The 24994-nt window shown below is 38.8% G+C and overlaps 2 protein-coding genes across 2 annotated transcripts; both read left to right on the forward strand.

Annotated features, from left to right (window-relative positions):
* Nucleotides 1–2813: 2813 nt before the first annotated feature.
* On the forward strand, nt 2814–20173 carry LOC311289058 (outer dynein arm-docking complex subunit 1-like; the record flags this gene model as incomplete). The annotated part of the gene is made up of 12 exons (XM_084406818.1): nt 2814–2844; nt 3820–3918; nt 13805–13870; nt 14743–15030; nt 15183–15282; nt 16946–17126; nt 17214–17309; nt 18591–18704; nt 18788–18855; nt 19220–19395; nt 19842–19970; nt 20051–20173. The coding sequence occupies 12 exons, from the start codon at nt 2814–2816 to the stop codon at nt 20143–20145; spliced, it is 1443 nt and encodes a 480-aa protein (XP_084262944.1). The 3' UTR covers nt 20146–20173.
* A 490-nt stretch (nt 20174–20663) lies between these two features.
* Nucleotides 20664–24535, forward strand: LOC311289059 (uncharacterized protein; the record flags this gene model as incomplete). Its single annotated transcript, XM_084406819.1, has 5 exons — nt 20664–20820; nt 20947–21110; nt 23158–23273; nt 23407–23494; nt 23590–24535. 5 exons carry the CDS (start codon nt 20664–20666, stop codon nt 23686–23688), a joined length of 624 nt encoding a protein of 207 aa, XP_084262945.1. The 3' UTR covers nt 23689–24535.
* Nucleotides 24536–24994: the final 459 nt, after the last annotated feature.

A 24994-nucleotide genomic window follows, 5' to 3' on the forward strand; every position in this document is an offset into this window, starting at 1 on the left:
TGTGATAATAATTCAGAATGTCTCTGTGGGGAGCCTATATTATACACAAATGGCTTTCTCTTTGTTCTCTCTTTTTTTCTTCAGACAACATGGTTTCTAATTAAAAAAAAATGCCCCAACTGCCCCCAGATCATGCCCTGTGCCACCAAGATTTGTAAAGCCTGTGGGAAAGAGCACTAGCCTGGGTGCCAGCCCGAACCCCGCCCACAATATTTTTTGGTCGGGAAGTTCGGTCTGGACTCGCTCCGTTGAGGAGCTATTATGCCCGAACAAAAATTGTTCGGACCAATCAAATTGTCAGGGCGGGCTTTATACGATGATGGACAGATGAGCAATGCAACGTAATCGTCCACGTCACCAAAGAGCGCTTGATTTGAATTAGTTTACAACAAAGACGACTGCTGCTGGAGAATTGAGATTTCACGAGTTCACATTTACAAATAAGTCAGATAGAATAAATGCGTTTATAAGATTTCACACAAATAAGTCGATAGAATAAATGCGTATATGAGGTGCTGTCCGAGGAGAGGGCTGTGGGCTCGGTAGCCATGCTCCCCCGTATTCCTGGTTGTGAGAGAACAAGACAAGAGTGAGGATTCGGGGTGGTGGAGGGATGCTGAAAAACTGTCAAGGAGTGTTAGGTAAGTTTACAGAGTGAATATGCTTCCTCATGCTGATAGATAGGGTAACGTTAGACATGGTATTGTTTGATGACAAGTTTATATTGGATTGATTATTTGTACGTGCTCCTCCCGAACTTTGTTTATGAAACATCATGTGTAGATTCCGCCATCGCGTCTGTTATATCGACAGCGCATTCATTTTAAAAGAGGAACAGAGAGCCGCGACATTTTGTTGGTTGAAAATATGAATGAAGAACATGCGTCATTTACTCCGTTGCTCTGATTGGTTGTAGGTCTATCCAATTGAGTGCAGAGTTTTTTTTTTTCCTGGTTTGGTTGAGACACGCCCCATAATCAAATCTCTATGGAGCGGTATCAGACTCACATTCTGACTAGAATTGAGTATGACGACGTCAGGCTAAAAGAGCACCCCAAGAAGGCTTGTTTGACGCAGAGGCTGCAGGCCCTTGATAAGAAGAAGGGGGAGTGGCTTGGCAATCTTAAAAAAAAAAAAAAACACAATGAGGCAGCCATGCGGGATGAAGCCATCATTTTGGTGTGTACAATTAACGGTACCTCTTTAAATAGGGTCACCACCATTTACCAGTCCTGATTGAGTGACCATTGGACCCTGTACATTTCTGACGGAAGATCATAATATATTTTTCGAATGCATATATTTTTATTTTTGAAAAGAGTGATTTAAACCAGATTTCTGAAATATAGGTTTTACTTTTACCCACCTCTAAACAGAGTTTATGCACCAATCGTAACTTGAATGTTCACTTCTGTTTACCATTGTTATCAGCACAACACAGTTAAAGCCTAGTGCAGGCGTGCTAAACTTATTGAAAAACTGACTTAAATTGAGCATGTGTTTCCCCCTTACAGTAGTTTGTTATGCATTTAGTCATGGCATTCATCTAAAATTAATTAGGAATTTAGGTCCTACTGTTAAAAGTGGAGTTTAACTTTAAACACAGATTCTTTAGAATCTAATAGAATAGAATGCCTTTTATTGTCATTATACACATGTACCACAAGATTGAAGCAACTCCTTTTCCAGTGTCAACATGTACGTAAGAGAAATGTAACAACATTAGTTGTTGCTAGTCCGGGGGTCGGGGGTAAAGAGTGAAAAGTTCAAAGTGGTTATGGCTTTTGTTTTGGGAACAGGCCAGCAGATTCAACCATTGAGGTCACTGACTGTTAACTTGAAAGACATATTAAAGAACTAAGTACCCTTTGCCTAATCCAGACCAGTAGGCCCATATAAAAGGCTAATTTCTAAGTAGCCTAAGAAAAAGAAGACACATCGGCAGAGAGAGATACGCACTCACATTGAGAAAGAGACATAGCGGATGTGACAGAGAGGGAGAGCTTTATAAGCACATTTGAAAAGGACCCCCCAAAAAATTTGCAGATTTATTCGACAGCTCTCACTCTTGCAATCTTATACACAGTACAGGCCTACAGGATGTATAGTTTGTGGTCCACCAAAGTAAAGAACCGGCCTATACTGTGTACTTTACTAAATCCTGTATCCTACTGTAGATGTCCCACCTTCCTCCTTGAAGGCCTAATCCTGTTATGTAATTGCAATGTATTGAAATACATTGATTTTCAGTGTAAACCTATTCATTAGGATGGTAAATATGAAAGATGTATGGAAAAAAATCTGTGGCAGATTTGGTTGGCTTTGGCAACCAAAACTTCATGCCTGGTTGCCAAGCTGGCAACCACTTTTAACCACTTTTAAAAGTTAATGTTGAGCCCTGATCTGTTAATAATTCTAACATCAAATTCAAGCCAGATCTTATTTTTCATATACAGTAAATTTGACAAAATAGAAAATTCACTTTTGACGATGACTTTGCTGGTCATGAGTGCATTCAAATTCTGTCAATATGATTACAGGAACGTAATATAATATGACATGTAATAATGTGAAGTTTATCTAACAACACATTTCAAGTCCTGCCTCAAACTGAAATTACACTCAGCTTTTTTGATAACATACTTTTTTTATCCTTTAGAAATAAATGTCTTGATATAAATGAAGCTACATGCCATGGGCTACAAGCCACTCCTCCTTCTTCAGAAGGAAGGCAATGGCAAAAAAAACCTAAAATAACTTCCCTCACCCCAAGATGTGAACTGGACCCGCTGGCTACACAACACCTCAGCAAAATGACAGCCTTTTATGACTTGGTTTGTGCAGGTGAGATGTACAGTATAATTTTTTTCAGTCGCCATACAGTGTACAGTTGACTGTCAATCCTTCCCTATTTTTTTCAGCACTTAGCAAATATTTATTATAGTTTATACAACAAATGACAACCTTATTACATTTCAATGTTGTGGAATGTTGGTTACATGGACGAGGCAATCGTGGCAAACAAGACACTGTCCACTGAAAATAGAACTACTTTTTGTTGCGGAGAAACTAAGTCGAAAAATAAATAAATAAACAAGACTCTGGGGTTTTAAGGTTATAATTCCAGCCATGTTCAATACATAGCCCTGTTGATATAGGTTACCAAGTGCAGTCTGAAAATTTGGTACAACATAGAGTTGGGTTTTCTTTAGATACCAGTCCGATATTCAGTTTCCCTGTTTTCCCCATTGTTTCGCCGTTAGCTATTCACGCCTCAACCAAAATCACGTAAACTTGCATCCACTTGTGTTAAAAATAGCCTATAGCCCATTTTTTTTGGCCTGTGTTTCAGAAATATGTAAATGCATACAAGCTAAGAAATATACTGGTCTTAAAATTCTGTGCGGGAATGTCAAATAATCTGCCTTTTTGAATTTTTATAATAGATTATAGTTCAGCCTCATTCCTACTTTTTTTTCTAATCAAATTTGTACAGGTTGGAAGGCGAGTGAAGACACTGTCCTCACCCTGACCCTCACCCCCTGTGACAAGCAGGGCACCTCAGGGGAGGCGGGGCCGGAAGGCTGTGGAGGCTGAACATTGAGACATTGAGATTGAAGGTATGTCCATCCTAGTGTAGGCAGTAGAGTGGATCTTTTACACTCATATTGAGGTTTAAGGAAACTCTGAATTATGTGATGTACATTCATTGAGTACAGTGTAGGGTGTGGTCTAACTGTCATTTTTCACAAAATACTTTTGAGTACAGGTTAAACATGTAGACGTTTCTCATGTTCTAAATTTCACTTTTTCTTCAAGATGAGATCAGTATGACGGATTCTGATGCCAGTGATCCTGATGAGAGCGAGTCTGAGGATGATGCTCCTTCTGGAGCTGCAGGTGTCTCCAGTGATGTTGGTATGTATCAAGTTTATGAACGTGTTTGTTTATTATTATTTTAACCCATAATTTTCATTAGATTATTGGCATAAATAAAATGCATAGATACAATTATACTGTATACTGTGCATATAGTGCAACTTTTCTAACAGAATATTATTGAAATTAGGGATCAACCAATAAGTTGATCATTTTCATGTTTGCCAAAAACTGATAAATGACAGATGAACACAAGTTTTAAAAAGCAGCTGTTTAACAGGCTGATCATATTTACTCCCTAGAATAATGTTGTTTGAAATGTCATTAAGATATCAGGTTTAAAACCAGTTAACATTGAGTTCTATAAGTTTAAGTTACATCCGAGTTTCCTGATCAGTATATAACTAATTTCTTGCAGATGTTCATAAGATGACCATTGAGGAGACCACTGAAGGTACCTGTTAAGGTACCTGAGGTTTAAATTAGAAAACGACCATTATTGTAAGTACATGAGCTCTTTTATAGTTAGAGCTTACTAACGTATTCATTATTCTGTACAGAGAATGAGAGTGAGGCAGAAATTGAAAACCCACGGAGAGGACAAAAAGTGCGCTGGTTGAATGCGGAAGTTAGCGCTGTAATGAAACATTTTAAGGCGCATATAACGAAAGGGAAATTGGCCACATTGACTGAATGCCAGCAGTGTAAGACAGTAGAAGATCCAGTTTTGGCAAAGCGCAGTGCACAAAACATCAGAGATTTTGTCAGAAATCGTGGAATTCATTTTTAAAAGGAAAGCCCAAATCGAGTAAAGTTACATCATGTGTCTTATTTTATGTTGTTCTATTTTGATTATTACTTGTTTGTTGTTTTTGTTATTTTCATTCTGTAGTAAGAAACTTATGGCAGCAGTAGTTTGTCAAAAAAAGGCAATTCTGTTAGCATTTCCTCACCCTCATGTTGTTTCAAACCTGTATGACTTTCTATCTTCAGTGGAACATAAAAGATAAAAATGTTTAGTAGAATGTTAGGGCCAACCTCAGCCTCAGCAGGAATAGAGTTACAGACACGAGTTTACTGTATAAACACCTTCTGAGAGAATAGAGTAACAGAGACAAGTTTGCCCTTGCATTCTGCTAAACATCTCCTTTTATGTTCCACTGAAGATAGAAAGTCATACAGGTTTGAAACAACATGAGGTGAGGAAATGCTGACAGAATTGTTATTTCTTTTGGTTAGAGTCCCTCATAAAAGTTTCTCATGTGATAGCATCCAATGCATGTTCAGTAAGTTAATCTTATACATTTCAATGCCTGTTTAATAACATCATTAAAATGTTCCTGTTTCAAAACGGGTTGTTTTGTCCGTTTTTTTGGAAACGTTTTGAATGATTCAAATCTGGTAAAACTCAATGTTGTTATTAAGTTGTAATTAAAGTTCTTTTAAAACACTTTGGTCCCTGTAATGTTGTAAGTTCTTTTGTGTATTGTATTGAAGATCCAGTACTCTTTAATCACCTTAGTCTTGGTAATACACCGTGTTGTCACGTTGTCACGAGTCCAATTGAATCCGCATAACTATTCACATGCTGATACTGGCCAGGAACTCCAATTCCAAGAGCCATCCCAGAGCCATTAAAACCAAAAGGTGAAAGTCAATCAACCTAACGATTCAACGTCTGGGCTCCGAAAGGTGAGAATCAAGTGATCTGACTCATTTAAAACACAATAGAGAAAACAGGTCTGGCAGGAAAGGAGACTCTTGATGGAGACTCAATAAATCAGTATATAAACTTTATCAGTTTATATACTATTGCAGTGGAAAAACTAAATTAAACAGTTAATAAATATGTAATACAACACTTCCCCCTTTGAGAGTTCTAATAACTCTCACAAAATACAAATTTAGACACTTAAAAGTTAATTCTTGTAACTGGTGTAAATTACAGGCACATAGCAAGTTCATTCTTGTAACTTGTGTAAGTTACAGGCACATATAACTTATTCTGTGTTGTGTCCTTGATTTACATGAGTGTCATAGTTGTTCTCAAAACCATAACTGTTGACACCTGCGACGCAGGGTGTAAAATGTCACATGATTACACAGAGAACCATGTAGAATAAGAGTGGAAGTCTTGAAAGTCCATGGCGCCTGAATAGCTGTGAAGTCTGTATCCTGTAGAGTCCATTTCGCACGTAGAGTCGCTCTGATGACTCGTCCCTCATGAGGCTTGTTCATGGAAATCTGAGGTGATGCTTTACACCAGGTTTCTGCTTGCGAAGACATCAACACATACGAGTAACACAAGAAAACAAAGAATTGAATAAAAGGTGATTAGTAGTCCGGGGATAATGAACGGGAGAAAGGCTGAGTGGGCGGAGAGAGAGAATGAGTGGGCGGTGATGATGAACGTGGTGGAGATGGAATCCTGACAGTTGTATTTATGTATTTGTTTAAGTAGTATTTTAATTTAGCTGTGGTGGATAGACTGGTAGATTATATAGTGTAGTTGATAGGGGTGGAACGGTACATGTATTCGTATTGAACCGAAACGGTACAGGCGTCACGGTTCGGTGCATGAATATACACGGAGAATACACGGTATAAAAATAAATAAAACTTGCGTGCAAATTAATTAATGTAATGCGGAACTACTGTTAGATACGCGGGTTCTTTAGGGACACCTAATCTGTAGCTCGCTTTAGCTCTCAAGCTCTGTGGCTATAATGAACAGGCTGCGATGTCAAGATTGCAATGTGTGTGTGTGTGTGTTGTGTGTGTGAGAGAGAGAGAGAGGCACAGGCGAGATCAAACAGTGGAAACATAAAAACATACTCCGTCATTTTGTTCATACAGGACATCATTCAAACTGCAAAGTGTTTACTTATATTTGTGTACACTCGCAATAAATATATAATAACTATAATGTTCAAATAACACTGAAGCAGTGTTGAAGAAGTCAACTCTTTCCCCGTCATTGACGGAAATTTACGGCTTTCTATGTTTTCACTGTTATGCGGTAGGGGGCGCTATTACGCATCTTCTGAAAGAGTTCTGAATCTCCAAATCAAAACACAGGAGAAGATGCAGAAACAAGCGATATCGTATGTCATCATATGCATATGTTCAAAAACATTAAACAGCATATAAATCAAAACTGCCAAATGTTATTGTATGAAATGTCGACCCAGGACGAGCTATAGGACTGTAAAGCATTAGGGGTGTTGATGGTCTCGATCTACTCGACACTAATCTGTGTTTTGATTATCGTTCTGAATCTGATCTGGATGTAGTTTTTGTCAAAAATGTGATTACTCTCAGCGTTTTGCTCAAAATGTTGCTTTTTTTATGAAACTTACCCACATTCAAGTGTTGATTAAAAAAAGAATGCATGAAGCGAGAATAAAAAATGTTTTGTTTAAAAGCAGCTGGTCTGTTCTTTTGTTATATTGCATGTTCAGATATTTACACAACAAAATATATTGGAAGCCATGAAACTTTTAAGAAAATTATCAAATGATTAATGAGTTAATGACATAATTAAGTGATGATTGAACACCTGCTTTTAACAAGCATAGTCACTGAAAGAAAGAGGAAAGAGATGAGCAGAAACACAGAAACTGCAACTGACTTCCACACAGCCTTAGATGAAATAAACTGTAAATAAAAGAAGACATATATGGAGCAGATCTGGGGCCTGTTTCAGAAAGGAGGTTAAGTGAAAACTCTGAGTATGTTAACCCTGAAATGAGGGAAACTCTGAGTTTTCTGTTTCAGAATGGGAGGTATGTTAAACCTGAGAAAGCAGAGTAAGTCAAGCCTGTTTCAGAAAGAGAGGTAACTTATACTCAGAGTCAGTTACCATGGTAACTTACTCTGTAAACCTAACCTGGTCGAGAGCAGGTTTTCTTCAGTAAACCCACAGTTTATTTCAGTCTCCTCCCCTTTTTTAAAGAGGAAGTAGTGTTTAAACACCTCATTCATTCTTTCAGTACATTTTTATTCATAAAATTAATCTTTCATTAATAAATAAAATATTGCTTTTTTACTGCAGTTTTTTTATTATTTATTTTTTATAAGATAAAGTCTATGACTCCTTAACTGGCAACTGAAAATACAGTAGTAGATTAGAGTTACATAATGTAGTTCTGAACAAATTCTACAGAATTAAACTGGCATTTACTGAAAATCACTGAACTGTTCATCTGTGCAACAGAAGGTGATGTCCAAAAGACAGATATTACCATCAGAATCTGTTGGGACCAACAAAAATCCTAACCCAAAGTAAAATAAATTGAAATATCAAAAATAGCCTATATGAAAAATAACACATATGTAAACCTCTTACATTTTATGAAGGCCCTTGGATCTTTGGGAGTGACTGGCTCTGAAGTCCCTCCAGGAATTCTCTCAGCCAAAAATGCTGCTGCACTGCTAGACACTGGATGCTTTAGTTGTTTAATATGTCACATGTTTGTAAAGTCAGGTAGCCTACACCCATGATATGCTCAAGCCTTACTTGATTGAATTATGTTTTTATATTTAATTTTCAGCTGCTGCCATGTTCTTTTAATGCCTGCAGGATTGCACCTACATGGAAATTAAAATTAGGTTGAAAAACATACTGTTCTTCCAGTTTCACCTCAGATATTATAACAGTTGGGTAAGTTACTTGTATTACTAACTACAAATGACATTTTCAACAGTGTAATTAGATTAATGTTATAATGACTATCTTTAGAAAGTATTGGTCTACTTATTACTAATTACTAAATCCCATGTCAACCTTAAACACTTTAACAATACAAGGAGAGACAAGAAACAGCACTTTTAATGCTTTCAAATAAACAATATACAATTGCATGAATTATTCTTGAATTGACCAAAGTGTGTAGAGGGAGAAGGTTACATTAAAATATATAACTTTTAAAAATGTATGGTAAATATACAGAATTGTTCTATAGTCTAATACAATTACATCAGATTTAACTTTAAATTACAGAAGAATTAAGAGTAATCTCTTTAATTAAATTACAGTATTTAGATTACTTGGTAATTCATTACACCCATCACTGTATAACAGTAATTAAAATGTGAAGAAATATGCAGACCTCTTTTTGTCTGGCGCTGTTGCCATGGTGACTCATAATATCTGTGCTCCATTGATAATGGCTTTTTATAGTTGTGGTGCACGCGCTTAACTCAGAGTCAGTCAACTCAGAGTTGATTGAACTAACTCATTTCAGCTGTTCTGTAACTGAAAACTAAGAGTTTTCCATCTCAGGGTAAGTCAACTCAGAGTTCAAGTTTTAACTCAGAGTTGGTTGAACCTCCTTATTGAAACAGGCCCCTGGTGTGTTCAAAAGAGCATGACATATTTTCATTTAAGTGTCATCAACATATAAATAAACAATTTTTTAAATGTAATTTAACTTAATATTTTCCACATTCTTAAAAGAGGATTTGCCTCCTAGGGGATGTTATCAACCAGGAAAATAAGGTCAAATAAAAATACCACATAAATATTCAACCTAAAAAGATTCAATTAAAAAGATTAGATTAAAAGACAGAGACATGACTTCCAAACACAATACACATAGTTATTTCACAAAAATAATCTTTTTTCTAGTTGACACATTCTAAAATAACGTAAAACAGTTTACTGATTAAATACCCACATAACAGACACCATAATAAATCCAGCATTAAAGGGGAAATGAAGCAGTCAATCAAGTTTACATGATTGACTGACAGTCTGTTTCTTTTATCGGACCAAACATCCTCCATATGACTGAACACTCTTTCTGCATAGGCATTACTGACTGGTATGGAAAAAACAAAAGCAACTACTTTCAACAGCTCGGTGGATTCAGTTGCCTTGCTGAAAAAATAGGCCCTTTTTTCTGTCTGGGGAAAGGTCTGTTGGAATGGTGTGTAAGACCTCATTCAGAATGACTACATCATCATACAGCTTGTCTTCTTCAACATCCAGGGCCAGTTTTTCCACTAAAACTTCCAACTCCTTCATGAAGGCTGAGACAGCCAATGTGTGCAAGAACCTGGTCATTGAAGTCAAATTTATCCTCAAGATACAGCACTGCCTTCTCAAAAAATCTGTCCACCAGGCTCCTGACCGGTTCCTGTTGCTGGGGTAAAAGGCTCCTCAGTATTTGTTTTGCTTTGCTTCCATAGAATTTGTCTGTGCGCCTTGCGATCAGCTGACTGCGCAATCGGTTCATCACAGAGTAAACGTCAATCACAGTAGCACTGTCACTCTCGAGCACCCTAATAGATGAATCAAATTCTTGCATCACATTGTGCATGAATGCAAGCATACATTCAGCTACAGTACAGTCTACATTTTCTGCATCACTTGCACCACACACAAATGTCCAGATGATGCTTGGGCAGTCTTCCTTTCCCAGGGATACAAAATAAGACTTTAAAGCTGGCCAACACTCTAAAATCCTCTGTATCGCTGGCAGCAAAGACAGCCAGCGTGTGGGGACATGCCTCAGAATCTCCCTGTATTTTGTATTAGTAAATTCACAGAAGTCCTTAAGCAATTCCACTTTTTTAGCAGAACAACTGAATTCACTATACACCTTCAGCACAAAGGCCTCCACGTCACACCCTCCAGCACTAAAGACACGATTAGCTGCTTTGACAGTGTTGTTTATGATGTGACACTTGCAATTGCCCTTCACAATTTGTGGGTTAGCTTCTCTGAGTTGTGCCGACCATAATTAACTGATGCGTTATCTGCACCATAGGCACTGATCTGGCTGACTGAAAGTCCATTGTTCTCAGTAATAGACGCTATTTGTTTGAATATGGCTTCACTAGATTCGTTGGAGTCGTCGTAAAAGTCTAACAATCCATACTTCACACCCTCGGATGCACAGAAATACTGGACTGTGTAGGGAAACAATTTCGTGTGCCCAGAATTGGATGCATCAGAACATACTGCAAAATAGTGCGCTTTCTGCAACTCTGCTGCTAATCTTTGCTGACTAAATGGTGCCAACACATTTTCCACTAAAGGCGGGCATACACTGTGCGATGTCTGTGCGATTTCAGCAAGGTACCTACTCACACTGAACGAGTATATCGCATGCGATGTAAAGCCAAAGCTCAGGATTTCTGTGCTCACACTGTACGGTCCGAACGTCGCGCTGCGACTTGACTGCTCACACTATACGTGTGAAATATGCGCGAATCAGCGTGATAAATCCTCGTGCCGGGTTGCGCCTATAGACGATATCATGTATCCAGAGATATTGTCAAAACAAGCATCAGCTATCAATATCAAGAAGATTTAGCATTTCCAATTTATATATTAAATTATTAGTAGACTAGTATTATTGTATTATTATTATTATTAGGGAAGGCTACTTTTATTATTAAAGTGATAGGCTATTATAATTAAATTGCCATGCAACAATTTCATAGCACATCACCGCATAACCAACGCGCTGTGAGGATAATAAAATATTACATAGAAGCTTATGCTACTTCTCCTCATTGAAAATTGTCTAAAACATTTAGGTCGATTACAATGAATTATATACATATAATTAATTATTAACAGTAATAATTCATCAATGAAAATTAAAAACAGCTTTATTTCAAAAACATTTTTTAACAATAAAAGAGGCAAAGTGTACATCGCAGGTGGCTTGGAAGAAGTGGGTAATGGTTAATCCATTTTGCAACACGAACAGTAAGCAACAGTAATTTGTAGCTTTGAACTACAGAACTTAAATAGGCCTATCTCCCTTTTCTTTCTTGTTTTTTTTTTTGTTTGTTTTTTTGTTGCTGCAGATGAAACTGTTTTCGCGCAGGCGCAGAGAGGGAAAAAACACTGCGTTTAGGGCTATCGGTTCGTAGCTCTGCTTCAACTGTGCGATATAGTCACGAGGAGCGACCAAAATTTCGAACATGCCAGAAATTCATCCGACCATCCGATTGCCGGTCGGGAGAGGTTAATCGCCTCTCGTTTCCCCCTGTACACTGCACGAACACTGCACGACAAACGACGCAAGACAAAGCTGAAAATCGGCCCGACCCGAAAAAGAGTCGCACGAGTCAGAATTCGGCTCAAAATCGGACGAAAATCGCAGTGTATGCCCGCCTTTAGGCCTCACTTTTAGTTCTGCCACAAGACATTTTAGTTGCAATATCAGAGTCACTGAATATTTTTGCACTGACCTTGTTCCCACAGTCAGTTGACAGGTAGCTATGGCCATGTCGCACACCGTGATAGGTAGCTGTTAATTCAGCGACAGTAATTTTGTCCTCTGAGCTTTTTGTAATCATGAATGATGAAATTGCCTTTGTTTGTCTGGTTACTTGAACGCGACTCTGATGTTTCTTCGTTTTAGCATGGTCATCCAAAGCAGTTTTGCCTTCATGTTTAACCAGAATTTTACCTGAGCATATGGAGCAAGTAGCATATAGTGGATCGCCTGGTGTTTGCTTCAGCCATGTGGAATAATTGTCATTTTTCATCCAGTCATTATTAAAGTAGGTCGAACGTTTCATTTTCTTTTTTACTGGCCTGTCAGTCTTTGTTGACACACTGTCATCTTCGTCCTCCGTCTCGCCACCCATGTTAACACTAACAAACGATGTTGATGACGTCCAGTCTTCTTCACTGCTTCAATTTGCCGCCTGTAGTAACTGGCTAGCTGCCAAGACAGACGCGCTAGATGACGTGGCCTACGCCACACGACACACCCGCCCCAGAGCCAATGATAGCGCATTCTACACACAAGAGACACCCTATGAGAGACACCTACCACTTTGTGCACAATGCATAGGCTATTTCAAGTGAGAAAATAGTAAATTGAACCTACATATTCACGTAGCCTTTCGAAATCAGTGTCCTGGGAGAGTGGATAAATTTCCCGGGACAGGTTATTAAAAAGAAGGACCATCCCGGTAAAACCGGGACAGGGGGCAACCCTACTTGTAAATCATGTAAACTTGATTGACTGCTTCATTTCCCCTTTAAGAGAAGGAAACAAATCACATTTCAAATCTTTGGAAACCACTTCACTCAAGGCCAGAATCTAATGCTGGGTACCGTATCCCAAAAGAAACAAAACGGAGAAACAAGTGGTTGGCGGCAATAAACAGGCAAAAGTGATTAAGGTAGCTGTAAATGTCACCGAACTCAATGTCAGGAAGTTTTTCTACACATTTAATGCCTGTAAAAAGAACTTGTGGTGCTTCATATGGATCTATGATTCCTAATTCCTTTATCTTCCTCTTGTATATCTTTTTGTGATGCTAATAAGTGCGATGACATGACGTGAAGAGTTAGCTGACGGCCGCTGTGATAATAATAGATAGGCCTAGTGGTGGGGGAAAAAAATCGATTCTGTTCAGTATCGAGATATTTTGCGCACGCAATTATATCAAAACTGTAGTGAAAAGTATTGCAAAATTTAGACTAATTATAAAATAATTATACTAATAATTATATTATTAGTATAATATATTATTACACCATATTATACACTCAATTATATCAAAAGTGTAGTGCAAAGTATTGCAATATTTAGGCTAATTATAAAATAATTATACTAATAATAGATCCATTGCCAGTATGGGAGATCCCTTCTCTCAAGTTCGAACGTCAATGGTCGCCGTGCACGGAGCGAATTAAATCAAAACAATAATGCTATGGCTTGCATTTGCTCTGTGACGTCGCCGTTAGAAAGCATTCCGATGACATCACAGAGCAAAGTTTTTTAGTTAACTTACTAAAAAGTTCAGTTCAGATCAGATCAGCTTGTTAACTAGTTCAACAGTTGTATAATTCTCGAACAGTGCACCGTTTAAGTTTAGAAGATGGACAGAAGTAAATCTCGCTTGCTTAACCGACCTACGTGCCTTGTTAAACCTCTGTGTGCTTCAGACGTCCCTGCAAGAAACCCCAGCGAGAGCAACGTCAAGCTTCCTCCAATCTTCGGGGCTTCCAGAGGTGAGATTCCCACACAGCAAAAACTCGTCGAAAAGACATTACCAGTCGTCTAAACAACGTTAAAATTTGGTTGAAAAGTGAAAAGCCGTCTTTTTCAGGCCTTTCGCTGAAAGGACGCCTATAAAAGGAACGTCCCACTCGCGTCTAAAATTAGGTTGTAAAGTGAGTTGAAAAGACGTCTTTTTCAGGCCTAATTTCAACCGATTATAATCAACATGGTTATATTTAATATTCATAATAACTGTCAAAATAAGACAATTCACAAAAGAGTATAGCAAACCATTTATTGTCACTTCAAATACATCTTTCACATAAAAAACACTTTCCTGATCACACCTTAAGCCTGCATTAGATCAAACACACCCTACAAACAGTTATATTGTGAAATATTCCTAAATTAAAAATAACTTTACTAAAAATGTATAAATATACATGTGAATATATAGTAAAGTAGTTTATTCCTGTGATCAAAGCTGAATTTTCAGCATCATTACTCCAGTCTTCAGTGTCACATGATCCTTCAGAAATCACTCTAATATGAGGATTTGATGATCGAGAAACATCAGTTGTACGGCTTCATATTTTTGTGGAAACTACGATACAGTTTTCAGTATTCTTTGAATAGAACGTTCAAAAGAGCAGCATTTATTTGAAAAAATTTTTTAAAAACAATTTAAAAGTTTTTACTGTGACTTTTGATGTGACTCTTTTCTGTATAAACCATTTTTTCAAAACAATAAATCTTTAAAATATTGAAAATGTTCATAAAACAGAACAATGACCAATTATAACCACATTAGAAAACATTAAAGGGATAGTTCACACAAAAGTGTAAATTCTGTCATTAATTACTTACCCTCATGTCGTTCCAGAGAGCCTGAAACCTCATCCTCCGCCTGGGGGAAACCCCGGAGAGAGCCTGAGACCTCATCCTCCGCCTGGGAGAAAGCCCGGAGAGAGCCTGAGACCTCATCCACCGCTTGGGAGAAACCCCGGAGTGCGCCTGAGACCTCATGCACCGCCTGGGGGAAAGCCCGGAGAGAGCCTGAAACCTCATCCTCCGCCTGGGAGAAACCCTGGAGTGCGCCTGAGACCGCAGTCTGTCCAGCATCCTCCAATCTTCAGGCCTTCCAGTGACACAGATTTGAAACCATCTCACAGTAAGCCTTTCCATTCACTTGTGTGAAAAAAGACGATTTTTTTTTGTGTTGTAAATGTACTTTATTCTGTGGCAATATTATCGTGTTCAATCAGTTTCGATACTTTGTTATGGATAATTAAGATGGACAGATGAATGTTCTTATGTGTCCAGCTGAGACAGAGATGGAAACACTGCAGAGACAGCTGCGTATAATGGACCAGGATCGGCAGGCCTACAGCGTCCAGTCGCAGGAAGAGATCCGCAAACAGCGGTCAGTGCCACAAAACACTTTCAGGAGTTTATTAAGTCTATTGGGTAGGGCTGGGTACCGAGTTCGATACTTTTTAGGTACCGACCGAATTGCCTTGATACTATCGAGTATCGAAAAATGACTTGTTTTTCGGTACCAGATTTCGATACCTAAGGGGTTAACTCGTCAACGTCAGTGCTCAAACAAATACATATGAAATGCACAACGACACGCCTAAAGTCGCTCACGCACATACACGCAAACTCTACACACACGAGACGCGCGGAACTCTCTGCGCACATACTCATATGAGACGCGCGTGCGCGCACAAACTGTCCACGCACATTCTCATATGAGACGCGAGCACACACACACAAACTCGCGCACATGCTCAATGAGACGCGAGCACACACACTCACAATACCCTAAAGATTTGTCATTAGAAGCCTATCTAATGTCATCCTGCAATGTTGCATTATGTACCAGGGCTCTCTAAATTTCAGAATTAAATGAGCTCTGACTGATATCGGCTTTTCATTTTTGTCTGTCAGTGAAGAAAGTAAACATACGGTCAACTGATTGATTTATGAATCATTTTCTCAGACGCATTAATTTACTGAAAGCTGCTAGGAAAGCTAGGTAGCCTAACTAAGTTTATTAAATTCATTCACAGTATGTACACATTCATTATTGATCTTATTCCTAATACAGGGCCGTAGACAGGGCTTTATAATCACTGAGGTCCTACATTTGAGGTTATTAGGGTTTTTTTTATTTCTCTGTGCATTTCAGGACGTTTGAAGGCCAAAAAAAGGATAAGAAATAGCTATAAAACCATGTCAGCGGGCAGTAGATTATGTGTCAACACCTGCTCTCTCCTCTTATCCATCACTCTCTCTTCTTCTCTCTGTCTCCTCATCTCGCCCTGTCTCTTCCCCTCCTAAAGCTGAACTTTGAAGGCTACAAATTGTATTATAGTAGTTCTCAACATGTACACATTCATTATCAATCTTGTGCCTAACATGATGAAAACGGCTTTGTTAATGTTTCTTGTCCCCTCACAATGACAGTAAACTAATTATTACATTACATGAGTCACGTTACATAGGCCTATTTTCAGTTCAAAATGGCGAAATTCGACAAAAGTATGTTCGTTTGCCTGATTATTTTTGTCATTCGTTTCACATTTATGACCTAAAAAAGCTGTCAAATGTGAAATGTTTAGTTTAGCTACTTGCATCTTATCTGGCACTCGACCGTAAACTGAAGCGAGTCGCTCTGCTCAAAGCTTCTGTGAACAACAGTCCCGCCTACTTTGATTTGATTGGTCATCTCAAATATTCTGACATTGACGAGCAGTGACAGACCAATGAGGCTCAGATGAACACACACACACCCAGTCCTCTGTTTCTGACGTGCGCTCTGCTCGGCGCCGCTGCGGATTGAAGATGAAGAACACGCTGGATCTGATTATAACCAGACTGACTGAGCGAGCACTATTTCAGATAGCCCGTCGGCCAGGCCGGTTATGCATTTTGGTAGCCCGACTGGAAAACACAATAGCCCCGGGACGTCGGGCGAGCGATTTTGCGAGCCCTGTGTACAGTACATGTATTGCATTGTGTCTTGTATGGAATGTGTGTGTTTGAGCATATTTTGTTTGTTGTGTCGTGTTTGTCTGCAGCCAGGAGATTTCTAGGCTGCGTGAGGAACATGAGGAGTTTCTTCGTGAGCTCGAGTGCCGATCGCGTAGGAAGAACGACAGCCAGGACACTGAGAGAATCCAAGCTCTGCTAGAGCAAAGAAACACGGTGGAGGATCAACTAGATAATATGAGACAGACCCAAACACAGATGGAACAGGAGGTGCATATGTGCCGAGTTATTAAACTTATTAAACACACACTGTTGGTGCTACAGATGTATGATTATTTGCATGCATTTTGTTTACAGATCATGAATATGGAGAACAAACTGGTGGAAGCGAGAACGTCTCAGGCCTGCCAGACTCAGAAGGCCACCGACACCCTGCAGAACAAACTGGACTGGGTAAACAGAGAATCAAACATTTCACAGCATGCAGTTTCACTGAACACACAACTGTGGGCACCAAACATTTGGCCATACAAAACGGTTCATTTGTTCCTTAGCCTCTTATGCTCCTGGACCATTTTTGGGGAAAGCCTCCCACTTCCACATCTTTTTTTCAAAATAGACAATTTTGGTGTCATTTTACAGGAAACCCTTTACAGTTTCATAAAACCGTGCTAAAAGTGATAAACATTGAAGTATATGTTGTCTGAGCTGTAATAACCCCCCCAAAAAAGAGGCGCTTTTTTTTTTCTTTTTTTTTTTTAAATCTTAAATTCATTTTTGAAAGTGTATAACTCAGGCCCTGTGGGCTCTAGCAACATGCAGACAAGTATGGCTGTTTCCTCTAGATGCCAGCAAACACTGGAAAAAATAAAAAAAAATTCTCTATAATGAAAAAGATGTTCATATTAATCTGAAGGGAGGAATATTAGCTTTTTTTTATGTAATTTCCACCTACCCAAATCTAAACTCTGCTCATACCCATATACAGTGGTACATATGCAATATTCCAGTGTCATTTTACAGAAAACCCTTTGAAATGATATAAAACACTGCTGAATGTGATCAATATTATAGTATATGTTGTCTGTGCTATAATATAGAAAAATAGGCGCTTTATGATTTTGATCATTTTATTCTTTCAGAAGATACAAGATTTAATAGACAAATTCCTTAGAATGAGAGCTTTCTTGTGATATATGACTTGACTGTTTTGTGAAATATATAAAAAATAAATATTTGTAGAAAGATTTCTTCGCAATCATAAAGCGGAATTTTTTGCCTGGGACCAATGCATATTTAAGCTAATATTGCATTTGATATGTATCATATAAACTAAAGTGATGGAACCTTTGTAAAGGTTAGATTCTAAGCTTTCAAATGATACCATGGATTGGGTGATACCTTATAGGGAAGCCTATAAAAAGACCGTACGAACATCATAACAAAGATTTTCTTAAGAACTGGTGTGAGTAGCTACGTTTATACGAAACCACATAATGCCTTAGTAACAGGATCGATGACTCGATCGGACTGAAATATACAATAAATACTGTGTCTGAAAGGGAAAGCATCTGCAATGATGTCAGCCGCACGCGATAATTCTACGGTCATTTTTCACTGCGTGTCTTTAGTACATCCTGACAGTCGTTTTTTAACGCCAAAAGAGGGTTTGCGCTGGCGAAAGCTGTTTGTAAATCATGAACTTCTCCTTAAATGTTTTTGCTGTCCCTGCAGGCTCTAAATCGGTGTAACAAACGGCTGACGAAGAACAGCCAGCTCAGAGAAGAGCTCAAGACACTCCACATGGAACGCACCCGATTCCAGAAGCTGCATGGCAGACGGGAGAAGGTTGGTCATTCTGGGTGTTTAATGAGTGTGAGGGATGCAGTGATTGAACACAGGTCAAACAAGTGCTGTTGTCTTTCTTTCAGGTATTGCGAGATGTTCGTAAGGAAATCGGTGAAGTTATGGACAATACAGCCACAGCTTTTGATGACAGGTACTTTGAGATTTTAAGTTTCTTCGCTTATATACAAAGTTCACAAAATCATGAAAAACTTCACAAAAAAAAAAAATCTGTTTTAGTTTTTTATTTACTAGTGCAAAGTGCCCGTGCAAAATCAGTTTTGTGTGTGTTTTTAGTAAGTGTTGGTTTGGTGTGTTTGAGTGCTCATTGTTACAATTGCACAGCAAAAGTTCAGTGACTTTTTTTATCTGTGCATGGCAGAAAGCAAATACTGATACTGACGTAATGACACGCATAATAAGAGTTATTATTTTGTATGGTTTTACACATCGCTTCGCCCTCAGTACGTGTTTTGGACATTTGTAGCCGGTTCTATTTATATATGTGTGTATTTCAGAGAGGAGGCACAGACCGAAGTTGCCATGATGAAGAAGGATTTTGCGGAGTACTCAGCTGAGAAGGAGGAGCTGAAGAGAGCTATCTCTCATGAACACAAACTCAACTATTTTATGACCACCAAGAACAAGGCGAGAACCGCCATGGTTGATGGACAGGAAAAGAGACGCAGACGAGGTCAGAGAGCAATATTTGTAACCAAGAATTGTTGTTGGTTAAATTGTGTGCACTACCGACAAAGTTCTGTCATGAAACTCTAGATGGCGCCGGCTGATAGGCCCTTAACTCTGTTTGCAATCACATCTGTATCTATTGGGCACAGCTGATTGGTTCCTGCTGTATCAGTAGCCAATGAGCTGGCTGCTCAGCCTTCAAATACGCTTTCAGAAACCCTCCGCCTGTACACATCAGCTACGGCTAATTAACGAATACTGTGTTGTACTCTATCTTGCTCACAGTGGTGTGTTGGAAATGCAGCAGTGTAGCAGATCTATTTTGCAGATCTAATTTACTTTGCTGAGTAAAAATAGAATTTACTTGCTAATCCCAAACTTTTGTTATACTCTGTAACAGACTGATTGATTAATTGATTCTGAATCCAGCTATTTTTTCTATTATGGCAGAGATGGAGGAGCGGAGGAGGGCAGACGCCGAAGGGGAGACGCTTGACCCTCTGGAGGAGGTTTTCCAGGAGATCCAGAGATTGACTGGGGAAGATCATTTGGAGATGTTGGCTACACATTTCAGTCACGGTGAGCTTTACGGTTTCTGTTTTGTGCAGACAAATGATTGCAATGCATTCTGCTACAACTCTTTATGTGTTTCTTAACAGTTGAGGACCAGAACTTTTCTCTTTGCAACTTTGTGATGAATGAGAACGTGAAAGTTGAGACAGCGAGAAAGCAAATCCAGGAGGTCAGTGTGTGAATCATAGAACTAGTCAAATAAAGACCCGTTCACAAGATGAACTGAACTTTGTAAAATTACTTTTGTTATTTTAGTACTATTTGTGTACTATTATAGTGTTTGTTATTATATAGTATAGCATTTATACTATAATACTCCATGTTTAGTTAAGTTTCTTTTGTGATTTTGTCATTTTTATTAGAATTAGTTTTTTTCTGTTTAGCTTTATTTTCTTTTTATAGTAATTTTAGCACTTCCACTTTTTTTCAGTTAATCGTCAAAGCAACATTTCTAATGGAAGTTTTTGAAGTTTTTCGTCTAATATTTATTTGAATTCATTTTAAGCTTTATTTCACTTAATGAAAGCAATTTTAATAGTTTTAGTTAATAAGAACAACACTAAAACCAAACAAAACATTGGCCAACCTGGGCCAAATGAACATGCACCGAGCAGAATGTTATTCATATTCACATTTTAATACAGACACAACAGTAGGAATCCATTTTTTGTGTTGATTCTGTTCCAGATTAGAGAAGAGATGAAGCAGATCCACATGGAACGAGTCCAAAAGGAACAGAAAATTCAGGTGGAATTAAAAGAGTTGAAGGGACTACAGCAAGAGTGTGAGACGCAAGCTCAACAGCACGAAGCCCAGGCTGATGACATCAGCAAGACCCTTGATCAGATCAAAACAGGTACTAGTAAAATCACCCAAACATGCGTTAACATAATCACGTGGAAGAATCAAAAATGACAACATAGAAGAAGAAGAATGATACCTGCGTTTTTATACAGTAAAGCTTATGTTGATGTCATTCTAGGGACAGACAGTGTGTTCCAAAAGATTGACTGCGACCGAACACAGGTGTTAGACATGCTGGGCTATTCCTTTAGCATCAAACACAGTAACATCATGAAGTACCTCAGCCTGGTGGAGCAGAGAATCAGTGAACTGCTCATCATTCAAGCCTTCATTAATTATAAGGTACAGAAAGGACCAGAATGTACCAACAGGTTATTTCATAGGCAGTGTCCGAAATCACCCCCTGTAGCCTTAAATAGGGCACTATTTGAGTGCACACATTCAATCCCCAGGGTTCCTACGCAGTTTGGAAAAGTATGGAATTTGATTTGAGTAATTTCCAGGTCTGGAAAAGTATGGAAAAAAGAAAGCAGATTATGGAAAAGATTATGTGTTCTGGGTTTCTGGGAAACCATTAAACTTAGCATAGACAATGCACACTGAGCCACCTATTGCACCATCAGCCCATTTCACGGTGTGGTTTCTTGGCCGCCATTAAAGTGTGTTAAAGCAGTGTGTTAAAGCAGACCTAAGGCCTTGAAATATAATGTACTGCCCTACACATTTTGCACACTTTTTTTTTTTTTTTTAAGTAATTTGAGTCTGGAAAATTATGGCATTTTTAAATGGAATATGTGTAGGAACCCTGAATCCCACAATGCACTGTGATAAAGAGTTTCTTATTATTAGAGCTGCCAGTTTGCTAAGTTTCAAATGACTATTAAGCATCAAGCACAAACGATGCAAACCGGCAGCCCTTCCGGCGCACTCAATGTCCGAATTCACTCACTCGTTTTCATTCACTCCTTTAACTCGACTATATTAGTGGAGTGATTTAGGGAATAGTGAATGAGGGTATAGGGGGCGATTTTGAACACAGCCATAGTGTTAAAGCAACACTGATAAATATGCAGCCAACCCAAGTGTATTTTACAAAACAAAAGAAAATGTACAATAATACAATGTTACACCACAACGATAGTGTGTGTGTGTGTGTGTGTGTGTGTGTGTGTGTGTGTGTATATAAAGTCTTTTAGTCCAGCGTGCACTAACACTGAAGACTGGAGTAATTTAGTTAAGTTTAGTTTGTTTATTTGAGCAGTAAACATTCTGCTCAAAAGGAGTGGACCGAAGCAAAAGCGCCCTCCCCCAAAATTAATACAATAAAAATTCTCATTTTACAATAGTACAAAGGAACATAGTGCAAAAGCAACAAAACAACAACAAGGAAACAACAGCAAAAAATAATAATAATAATAATTTGATTATATATTATATTGATTATAATGTGATTAATTAGATTATATACACTTGCAGTGTCTGATCATGGTAGAAATACCCCTAATGGCAATTTATTTATTCTTCTCTAACCTTTTCAAAAATCTTTTGCTTGTATTTATATTTGAACAGGTTGATGTTTGGACATCGTTTCATGTCCATCTCCAAGTTATTGCACAATTGTACCCCATTAGCTGTAGGGCTAAAACTTTTTGTTGCGCTATGTTTCTGAGTCCTAAAATTTAATTCATCACGTAATTCATAACAACCAGTATGTTCTTGGAACCTTTGTATAGCATCTGTACTGTTTGGAACTCAACAATGTCATAAAACTTCATGATCTTTGATTTTAAAAATGAGTTTGTGTGGTCCAAAAACAACTTTATGAATTAATCGGATAACTCTTTTTTGCAGCATTACTATTGGTTTTAATGTGCTTATATAAGTACTACCCCATACCACAGAACAATAATGTAAATAGGGCAAGATCAGAGAACAGTATAAAGTATGCAGAGCTTTGATGTTTAAAGTATGCTTTACTTTTGCAATTACTGAAATGCTTCTTGATATTTTAGTGATTATGTATTTAATATGAGAGTTCCAAGTAATTCTATCATCTATAATAACTCCAAGGAATTAGATTTCATGCTCCCGCTCTATAACAACACCCTCTATCTGAATTGATTCCTGAGCATTGGAATTACCGTTGCCAAATAGCATCATTTTGCTTTTACTCAGATTTGGTGATAAGTAATGATGCTGAAAATTCAGCTTTGGTCACAGGAATAAATTACATTTAAAAAATGTATTAAAATTGAAATATTATTGCAATTTAAAAGCACTGTTTTCTTTGTTTTTACTGTATTTTTTATCAAATAAATGCATCCTTGATAAGTATAAAAGTACTTATTCTGAAATGCTGACCAGTGGTGTAACTAATGTTAATAAATAGGACCGGAAGAAGAGTTGCGACCTGAAAGAGGTTGCTCAGGTCCTGCTGGGTCAGAAACCAGACGTGCTGAGACACACAGAGATCCTTCAGGAACGTCCGTCCAGGCCCATTACCAGGTGAGAGAAGCTTCTCATACAGTATGTTGAGCTATAGACACAGTCTATGGAGATAAAACAAAAGTACACAAAATAGGTGGAAATGATGACTTTATTGTTTTATTAATATATGCTCCTGGTCTTATTGTGCAAGATTAAGCTGTGATTATGAGGACTTTGAGGACTGTGAGGAGGATCGAATTTTGACCCACGAAGAACTCCGTCAGCTTGCTTTGAGAAATGTAAGGCACACAGCATAGCTCTTTCCCATTCTGATGTATTCATTAACTATGGTTTGCATTACAGTTAAATGGTGTTTGTGGGTTTTCTGTCGCAGGTCATGCGTAAAGAAACTCTGCGTGCAGGAGGAGGCAAAGATGGGAAAAAGAAGAGCAGGACCATGTCTAGCAGCAGACAGCGTTTGCTGAAGTCTTAAGACACACAAAGTATTTTTGTGTTTGTGTGTGTGTGTTGTGTAATTTATCGGCCCTATTTTTTTATTATTTCAGCTGGTCCCTCCCACTCAGGGTAACCAATGATTTTAAACTTCAGACAACCCATTTTGTGTAATAGTCGACTATCACAAGAAGGTAAGTGTTTTGTTTCTTACTGAGAGGAAAATGTCTTATAAAATCCATACCCAAAGTGTGACCTGGTTCTGTCACTTGCATATGCTGTAGAAAGCCGCTGGGTTTTGTGTTGTCGTGTTTATATTTTTGACAGATATCGCTTCCTTTGACGTCTTGCCAGATGTCTTTGCGGACAGTGGGCCACCACGCAACCTCCAAGAGCCTCAGTAGGGTTTTTAGTCGGCCGAGATGTCCTTCCCGAGAGTTATCATGAAAGTAATGTAAAAATCCAGGTATTAATGCCTGAGGAACAACCAATTGGAATTTGTCTCCGTTATTCTTTACAGGTACCGGCGATAGAACACCCCCAGGTGGGCCTCGAAGGTAATCTGTTGATACTGTACTTATCTGATTTTTTGGGCCAACTGCAGGAGAGAAATGGTATTGTCACTACTTTGTGCTTGAGAGATTTCAGCTAGAGTGTGAGGTATGTCTGATGCACACTTAGATGTTGTTATGGCCATACAGTGCAAGCTTTCTCTTTCCTTAGACTCGCAGGCTCGAGACAAGGCATCTGGACCCAGGTTGAGACATCCTCTCCTGTGATGTACTTGGAAGTTGAATTGCTACAGCTTAAGAGTCCACCGGGTCGGTTTTTCTCATCAAAACCGATTATGTTCATCAGTGGTTGTATATCAAGCAGATACACGTTTGTGGAGAGGGGGTAAAATCTTTGCGTGGCAGGGGGAGCTGCCACTCGACCAGTCACGGATATATGCGCCTGCCACTCGACCAGTCACGGATATATGCGCCGGCCACTCGGCCAGTCACGGATATATGCGCCTGCCACTGCGTTATATGCGCCGGCCACTCGACCAGTCACGGATATATGCGCCGGCCACTCGACCAGTCACGGATATATGCGCCGGCCACTCGACCAGTCACGGATATATGCGCCTGCCACTGCGTTATATGCGCCGGCCACTTGACCAGTCACGGATATATGCGCCGGCCACTCGACCAGTCACGAATATATGCGCCTGCCACTGCGTTATAGGCGCCGGCCACTCGACCAGTCACGGATATATGCGCCTGCCACTGCGTTATATGCGCCGGCCACTCGACCAGTCACGGATATATGCGCCGGCCACTCGACCAGTCACGGATATATGC

Source organism: Rutilus rutilus (genome assembly GCF_951802725.1).
Source record: "Rutilus rutilus genome assembly, chromosome: 4".
Lineage (NCBI taxonomy): Eukaryota > Metazoa > Chordata > Actinopteri > Cypriniformes > Leuciscidae > Rutilus > Rutilus rutilus.